Source organism: Rhipicephalus sanguineus, chromosome 10 (genome assembly GCF_013339695.2).
Source record: "Rhipicephalus sanguineus isolate Rsan-2018 chromosome 10, BIME_Rsan_1.4, whole genome shotgun sequence".
NCBI classification, from domain to species: Eukaryota; Metazoa; Arthropoda; class Arachnida; order Ixodida; family Ixodidae; genus Rhipicephalus; species Rhipicephalus sanguineus.
In genome coordinates, this window is record NC_051185.1 from 12,140,371 (window position 1) to 12,149,310 (window position 8,940).

Sequence of the window (8,940 nt, forward strand, 5' to 3'; positions counted from 1 at the left end):
CGACCCCCATGCGCGCAGAGAAAGCCTCGGAGGCGGCTGTTGCGCACGCACTACCTGTTACACATGCCGGATCCGCGCGGTTCCCTCTCGAGCCGCCGCCATGGCCGATAGCTGATCGCTTTTTCATTATCGGCGGCCGGTGTTGCCATCCTGGAGGATTTCCTGCTAATACTAGCGAACTTTCGGCGCGTGCAACAGCAAAATATAGGTCTTTATTGATTGTAAGCGGATGTTTTTCCTCTTTACTCCGAAGATGCATGCACGGAGGATTTCCACGACGGTTTCTGTGCGGTAACGGCAAGGTGCGGTGTCGGTGTCGAAAGTAACCCACAGAAGAGTTTATTTATAAAGCCCGCTGTTGGAACTCCGGAGGTGCGGCCGGCAGTGCTTCGCCAGTATGCTTCGGCGGCGTAGCATTGGGGAGTGAACTGTCACTGAGAAAAGCCAACAGTGGCTTGAAAGGACATCGTAAGTGCTGCCGGCGTCAGTGTGTCAGTTATCACCAACGCTTAATCATCTATGCTCTTGTGCAAATCGACGCACTTTCGTGTGTGAGACTGGAAATGTGCGAAGCGACTGACAGCTTTATATTATGCATTTTCCCTTAATATTCTTTCGTTGGACGTCCTCTTGAGTAGGTCGTTGTCAGGAATAGTTAGGGCGTCTTTCAGCAGCGACATGTCATTACTCTACTGCTTCAAGTTTAATAACAATATCTGCGTTACGCGCCAAAATCACGATATGATTATGAGGCACGCCGCAGTGGAGGGCCCCGGAAATTTCGACCATCTGGCGTTCTTTAACACGCGCTGACATCGCACAGCCTCTAGCATTCCGCGTCCACCGAAATGCGACGGCCGCGGCCGGGATCGAACCCGCGACTTCTGGGTCAGCAGCCGAGCGCTGTAACCACTGTACCACCGAAGCGGACCTGCTTCAAGTTTATCCGCACGCGCTGGTTGTAGTCGCACAAACACGGTATCCATATCAAGAGCACCCGATCCCTCCTTCTCCAATCAGGCTTCGGACAGCGTATGAATCTCGAGTCCGGAAGATTCTCATCGCCAAGGCTTTCCCGGACGCCCGCCTTTCCCTGCTCCGAGAACCCCCTCCCCCACCCTTCTGACACACGAATGCACAAACCTCGCACCGGAGCAGAACTAGGTCGCGGCTGCAGCAAGTGAGAGTTCCGAGACAAGCGCTCCGAGGCACCGGACATACCCGGCGCCGCCGTACTTACGTATACACTCCAGGTCGTGGTGTTTCTTTGCTGCTGCGGAGCAGGCGCTGCTCGGCGAAGGTCTGTAGCTCTAATTCAGGGCCAAACCGACGACGATAGCCGGCGCCTTCGAAGAGGCTGGCCCGATCTTCACTCGCTCCCTCCTCGGGGGACAAGATTTCTCAAGCACGTGCGATGGTGCGCCGTACGTTCCCCCTCTTATCAGGCGGCAGCATCCCAGCGCTGTACGAGGAAGGCAGGCGATCAAGGTGGTCTATTGCGTGCGCAGCTTTGTCGCCCTGTTAAAGGAAACATCGCGGTGTTTCCGGTCGATATGCATCTGACAGTGCTTATGCATGAGGAGGACGTACCGAAAAGAGTGGAGAGAGATAGGAGTGGGTTGTACTGAGACATGGGTTTGAAGGGACACTAAAATGAGAAAAAAAAAAAAACTATTTTTCTCGTATGAGTAAATTCTACGTTCACTGTAATCTATGTATTTTCTAGTAAAGGAACACAACACCTAATACTTATGTATTGATGTTGCGCCTCAGATATGCGTAATATTGGCTTTTTGATCGACAATGTTCACAAGTATGAACGGCGGTACCAGTTCAAGATGGCTGGGCGTTCCGCAAGTGGTTAAACTTTGGCCGTGTGGCTGAATCGGGTGACAGACAAACTAACAGAAAGACAAACAGGCAGACAGACAGAGAGACAGACAGACAGACAGACAGACAGACCAAAATTTCTGCGTTTAAATTCCCCAAGAAAGACTGTCGTCTTTGAAAGGCGGGTGGCTTCTTACGTATTGTAAGCGCACGCAGAACGGTTACTAAGCGCTCTGCAGCTGCGCACGGCGGGGGTACGGCTCGCGCCAACTTCTGCGAGCGAGCCCGACGGTGGTGACGTCACATGTGGGTCGCCGCGGACGGTGTCCCGGACGCGCGCTCTTCCGGCCGTGGCCTCTGGAACCTCGTGCGTGAGGTCACGTGCGCGCGGCGGCGTGGCGTGATCAGGAATTCGGGTGTCGAATGACACCGAGGTGTACATTGTAGACAGGTGTGGTCATATGCGTCTAAATAAAAGCTCTAAGGCTAACTTCTCGTTATTCTGCGGGGTCCCGGCAACACATGGCTAACCGAGCCCAGTACGTTGCAACGCCTTGGGAGTAGGACGCCCCACCAATTCACCACAGCTGCGGTTTGAAGGGAATGTGCACGAAAAATCAACTTGCTGCTGTTGGGAGCCGCGTCTTCGACCTTCTCATTAGACGTATACATATTTAGAACGGCGGAAGTTTAGGGTAGTTGTAGTGTCTCTACGAATCGTTAGATCAAGTCGTGAGACATCCAAAGGTGAAACGTACAGAGCCGGTGTTTAAAAACAAAACGAACTGATTTATTTGCTACACCAAGAAAGAAACGTCCACACAGCTCAAGTGGTTCGCTGGCGACTGATGCTCCGTGCCGACTCCGCTGGGCTCTCCTCCTCGCACCGCCAACACACACACACACACACACACAAACAACCACCGACACGTGTGGCATTGTCCCCCCGTTTTACGGCCCATTCAGTGAGACGACCTTTCAGTGCTTCAAGGCCACGCACCCGGGGGCCGTATGCCACACATGTGGCTTTTCTCAGTGCTCGGATCTCCGAAGAAAAAACTGTCCGCGACACACTCCCCGCCGCAATGCAAGGCCTCCAACGCTCAAGTTTGCGCAGCGCCGTCCGCCGCCCCAGCGGAGAGAGGGGAAAACTCCGGTAGCTGGGACGGGTCGCTCTTGCTTGGTTTTCCCATCGCGCGCGCGGAGAACGTGCTCCCCGGGGCTTTTATCTCGCATTTTTCACGCTATGGGTGCCGTTCCTTCGTCGTACTCGAAAGCAGGCACGCAGTCCTGCTGCATTGTGAACTGTCACAGAAGTTTAAAAATGTCGAAGAGCCGAAAACTTCCTGTCATGTTCTACCGTTTCCAATGCAAGCAGTACGAGGAGCAGAGGCGTCAAGAGTGGATTATGACAGTTCGCCGCGATGCTTTCGCGGTCTTATCACCTTGAAGCAGTTTTTGTCGTACACAGTATTACGAACTATTAACGGGAAGAAACGCGATGATCGTGCTCATTTGAAAGGGAAGTGCGTTTGTGAACCGAAGTTACAACAAATAGACAGCCGCTGTACGTTTCGAGATTGCGCGCTGGCTTTCCGAGTCAACCATTTGTAATGTTACAGCAGCGGAGCATTTGGGCTTATTACACCACAGTTTAAATAACGTACCGTGAGTACTAAGTGTTTAATTCAGCTGACTGCGGTACATTTCCCGTCGCGGCTCCCTGTAAACAGAATTAAGCTGTATGTTTGCACTGAGCGTTTATATTGGCCTTGCATGCGACACGCCGTGATTGCTTAGAAGGCTGAAGTGTTGCGCTGCTAAAATCGTGATCATGGGTTCGATTCACGCATACACAGCTGCATTTCGATGGGAGCGAAATGCACTAACACCGGCGTACTTAGATTTACGTACACGTTAAAGAAACCCAGGTGGCCGAAATTAATCCGAATTAATCCACCACGGCGTGCCTCGTATTAATGTCATGCGTTCGGCACGTAATAAAAAGCCTTGCATGCCGCTTTGGAAACGAGCTGAAAAAAGAACCAAGGTGGCAATTAAATTTTCGATGGCTTCGCGAATTCAGATGCGCTTAATATTGGGCACAAATCTCGGCATAATCATAAACATGCGCGATCCCAGTGGGTATTGTATAGTATCAGGGGCGTAGCAAGAAATTTTTTCGGGGAGCGGGGGGGGGTCCAACCATACTTTATGTATGTTTGTGCGTGCGTTTGTATGTGTGCGTGTACATCATATACGCAAGCAAAATTGAAAATTTTCGGGGAGGGTTTGAACCCCCCCCCCTTGGCTACGCCCCTGTATAGTATGATGCTGACCAAGCGAGCTGTCGAAACAACCAAAGCGACATTCGAATAAGCGAACACGGTGCGTGATCAGGCGTCGATATTATTCGAAATGAAACACGCCTCTGCAAGAAGCATGCATCGTCGAAGTGGGCATGAAATATTTATTTATTTTTTTGTTTGCGTATATCATTATGCTGTCAAAGGGAGCTCTAAAAAAAATCCAAGGCGACATTAAACTTGCGATCCGACGTTGTTATCATTCGATGCAAACCTCGGCAAAAGTGAAACTCCCACGAAACTGAACACTGCGCATTGCGATGCAGCCAGTGACTCAACAGGGCAGATGTAAATTTATGCTCTTCACACTGAGCTCATAATAAATTTAAAGCCGCACGACAAACTTGGCATCCAAGCAATTGAAAAGTTATCAATAGAAAACGCACGCGAAAGCGTGCTGGATGGTTGCTGACAGCTCCGAGTATACACGACTGCCGCAACGAATGTGCGTTTTACCGGTAACATAATTACAGAACTCGCGCAGTCACCTCCTTACTCATGTCAAAGAAATGTGCCCGTTCAGCATCTGCACGCACGTAGCGCTCGCACAAACAGCATCGCCCTTGACGACCTGCTCGGTCCCGAAAAGGTGGTCGATCAACCGTCCCTCTCTGGTAAGATTCCCACCGTTAAAACGTTTTTTTCCATCTCTGGGATCTTTCTAAACCTTCAGAGCAAGCGACACGTGAAGCTGCACGCGCACGGCGAGCAGAGAACGGCGCGTGCAGAGTGCCTGAACGTGCGGAGACAGCGCAGTCGAAAGGCTGGTGTGGGGACAGGAGCGACCGGTTTTCGCAAGAAAGGCGGCGAAACGCGTGCGACGCAGCGCCCCCTGGCCGAGCTTGGGAGGCTCGGAATGCCACGTCTTGCTATGAATCTCCTGAAGGCAAGAAGAAATGAGATTGTTGACATGTCGTTTACTAGTTCTAAATGAACCGCTCGGGTTACTCCGCAAGTGAACAAGGCGATGTAGCATTTCGCAGCAGATGCCCCCTTATGGTAAGAAGAGGTCCGGCAAAATATCGACCAGTTACCTCAAAGGGCTGAGCCTCCGTTATTCGGTCTCTCGGCAGAGGAGCGAGTACCTCGTTGGCAGGTAGTGCATAAAAGCGCTGACACGTTACGCATTCTCTCAGGGACTTCTTGACGAGCTGTCGAGCTCCAACCACCCAGTACTTCTCTCTAAGTTGCGTCAGAGCGTCGCGAATTCCTCCATGAAGTACCTGGTGATGACAATGTCTAATTAGGAGCTTTGCTACGCTGCTTTCCTTGGGTAGCACGCTTGGGTGTTTGGCCTCATAGCTCATGTTGCTATGTTGCAGTCTTCCGCTGATTCTCAGTACTCCCATTTCGTCAATCATGAGTGATGTGTTTCTCAGTGGGGAATCTGCAGGAATCTGCCGTTCTTCTTGAACACTCTTAAACTCCGTTAGTAGCCCCTTTTTCTGTTCGTGACGGACCCAAAACAACTCAGCTCGATTCAATTCAGTTGTCGAGAGGGCTCCGCATTCAAAGTCTTTCCGTGTCGCCATTGAGAGAGTGCTCTCAAAGGTACTTGTTGTTTCATTCCGCTCAATGACGTCGATCGATTCTAGCGTCCAGTGCTTGCTGGGCGTGTCGCTTGTCATCTCGATAACCGAAGTGCGCAGCATCACGGTCTGGGCGCAGTGACCGTCGTTATTGCTTCCCTCAACGGGACCTTGCACCGTCCATCCTGCTGCCGTTTCCACTGCTCTGAGCCGTTTCCCTAATTTGACCGTTCGGCCAGTGGTCAGGTCCCATAGGTAATCGGCTCCAATCAGCAAACCAATGTCTTTGGGACCATGGTCGTTGGAATCAGCACATTCATAGCCCAAAGCTTCCAATTTCTCCAATGTTTCTTTTGGTGGTTTGGGAATCGTTTGGTCGCATATGACATCCGTTTCGAGCACTTCAAGTTCCCGCTTCTCACCCCTTTTCGTTTCCAGAAACACCTTTACTTTTCGAAATGGCCGTTCTTCTTGGTGTCCTCCAAAGAAGCCAACACTCAGTCTTTCCTGTCCTACTAGCTCACACCCAAGCTTCTGCGCGGTCTGTGTGGTGATGTAGGAGCGCTGACTACCCCCATCAAACATAACTCGAACGTGAGCGTTTGAGGACTCTCCGCTACACTGAGCCGTTGCTGTTTGCAACAAGACGGTTTCTTTAGGAGCGGTCCCATCATTGGTGACAGCCTCGAGACTTATTTGAGTGCTAGCGACGGCATCATTAGTATCTGGAGGTCTGGTTGGGTACGATGGGTCACACATGGTTGTTGCATGCTTTCGCTGGCATTTAGCGCATCGCACATTCACACGGCATGCACTCGATAAGTGCCCTCGCCTCGTGCACCTGAAACATCGCCCGGACGATCGCAGAAGCTGTCTTTTCTCTTCAAGTGCTTTTGCGGCATCACAGTTTGTCGTTGCATGCTCGCTCGTTCCACAAAAGAAGCAGTCCTGCGGTGTCACGTTCTGATGCAACATTGCCGACGATTGAGCAGTTGTGCCATGCATTCTTGAGTTCGATTTTTGCTTCTGACTGGGAATCTCCCTCGATGGCTGCTTTAAGTCCAAATTCTGAAGTGCAGCAAGATTTTCTCGGCTCTCGACTTCGACTTTTAGGAAAGACAGGAGTTTGTTGAAAGTGTTCACTGTACCTCTGTCTCCCTCCGGTGTTGTTGGCTCCGGTCCCTCGGTAGATGAACTCCGCTGATCGTCGAAAGTAGAGTTGGCGTCCGTGGCGCACTTCCTTCCAAAGTCGAGAAGAATGTCCCGAGGCATGGCCCTCTGAACCACAGGTAGCAGCATTGCACCGTAGGTGTGAAGTTTCCTTCCCAGCGACTCAAGTCCGCATATGTGTGCGGCCAGAGTGTCGTAGAGGCGGCGAAGGCTTCGTACGTCATCCGAAGAGCGCACCGGCTTGATGTCTAGCAGACTCCTCATGTGCTCTTGCATCAGGAGCTCGTTGTTCCCGAAACGCCCTTTCAGAAGCTCTACGGCGTCGCGATAGCATCGAGACGTAGGTGGTATCCCCGCAAGAGCAGCAGCAGCAGCATCGCCGGTGACTGACGACCTCAGGTAGTGGAATTTGTCAATTAGTGACAGTTCTTCGTTCTTGTCAACCACCTGTTCAAACACTTCCCAAAACGGCTGCCAGTCTGAGCGCCGCCCGCTGAACTTTACAAGCTCAAATTTCGGGAGCTTCACCCTTGTCCTAAGCTCCGACGTCGTCTGTGAAGCGCTGCCATTTCCCGCTGGTTCGGCGTTCGTTGGGCGACTCGTAACAGTCATTTGCCGCTGCAGGCGAGCGAGGCAGGCTACGATGCGGTCTTTATATTCGCACGTCTGTTGGAACTCGTTCTCCGCGTCTTCATCTGTCACCAGCGGCTCGATTTCGTCGTTGACAGTGTTCACTTCGTTATGCCAACTGGCAAGTCTGGCGTGCAGGATAGCCGCTTCATTTTCATCGAGTGGCTGTGGCCGATTCTCGTAGTCGTTGATGAGTCGCGTAATTTGAGCTCGTATGACCTTTCTCTTCTTTACGAGACGTTCCATCGTTAAGCAAATTCGTTAAACAGTTCGCTCACCGGAGTAGGTTCACGTCCGTCGTTGCCGAGGCGTTCAAGGCGTGGAGTCGTTGACGGTTGAATAAACAACACAAAGTCCACGGCGAGAAAGTCCCGGGTTTCGGCACCAAGAGTGTAGTGTCTCTACGAATCGTTAGATGAAGTCGTGAGACATCCAAAGGTGAAACGTACAGAGCCGGTGTTTAAAAACAAAACGAGGCTGATTTATTTGCTACACCAAGAAAGAAACGTCCACACAGCTCAAGTGGTTCGCTGGCGACTGATGCTCCGTGCCGACTCCGCTGGGCTCTCCTCCTCGCACCACAAACACACACACACACACACACACAAACAACCACCGACACGTGTGGCATTGTCCCCCCGTTTTACGGCCCATTCAGTGAGACGACCTTTCAGTGCTTCAAGGCCACGCACCCGGGGGCCGTATGCCACACATGTGGCTTTTCTCAGTGCTCGGATCTCCGAAGAAAAAACTGTCCGCGACAGTAGTTCCTATTCTATAGTCTAATAAGAGTGAAGCTGCAAAAGGAGACAGGACGACAATAAACACGTCACATGATGACGTCATCACAAGACATCGTCGCTTGGTCGAAGGTGGGCCGATCACGGAGGCAGTGCAAAATCGGGTGAGGTGCGGAAAGCTTGCAATGTCTCTGATCTTTGAGGCAGTGCAAAACCAGATGCAGGAAGCTTTCGCAAAGGGTTTAGGTGAATGCAAACTGCGACCCAAACCGGTTTACCGAGGAATGCGAGCAAGGTTCCGGATTTCGCCAACTTAAAGGTGAGTTGTTTCGCTCATATATGAAAGGCAAAATTTAATCCTCTTTATTCACGGTTTCGCTTATGCCGCGACGTGTTCTTTGAATTTTTTGCCGCGACGATTACATTTCAGACCACATACATCATCTTGCCACATACTACTGTCGTGTATTCTCAGTAGCGGCTTGACGTATAATATGTCTCAAGTGAGGTGCAAGGTGGCTGTGTCGTCTCACTGCCATTTTTTTTCACAGTGCGTTGGCGTCAAACTGTGCCGTCAATTAACCCGTGAAAATGTGTGCGTCATCGCATGGAGCTCCCCGCACAGGCACGGCATGCTTTGCGAACGTCGGTTCTTGACCCGCCGTTCAGTTGTCA

The 8,940-nt window shown here is 51.4% G+C and overlaps 1 protein-coding gene across 1 annotated transcript; it reads right to left on the reverse strand.

Moving 5' to 3' along the window:
- Window positions 1-5,065: 5,065 nt before the first annotated feature.
- Window positions 5,066-7,771, reverse strand: LOC125760138 (uncharacterized). The gene is made up of 2 exons (XM_049419867.1): window positions 6,874-7,771; window positions 5,066-5,076 (listed from the first exon to the last, which is right to left on the reverse strand). Exons 1-2 carry the CDS (start codon window positions 7,769-7,771, stop codon window positions 5,066-5,068), a joined length of 909 nt encoding a protein of 302 aa, XP_049275824.1.
- Window positions 7,772-8,940: the final 1,169 nt, after the last annotated feature.

Coding starts and splice junctions, on each gene's coding strand:
- LOC125760138 (XM_049419867.1), bottom strand. CDS start 7,771: ATGGAACGTCTCGTAAAGAAGAGAAAGGTCATACGAGCTCAAATTACG.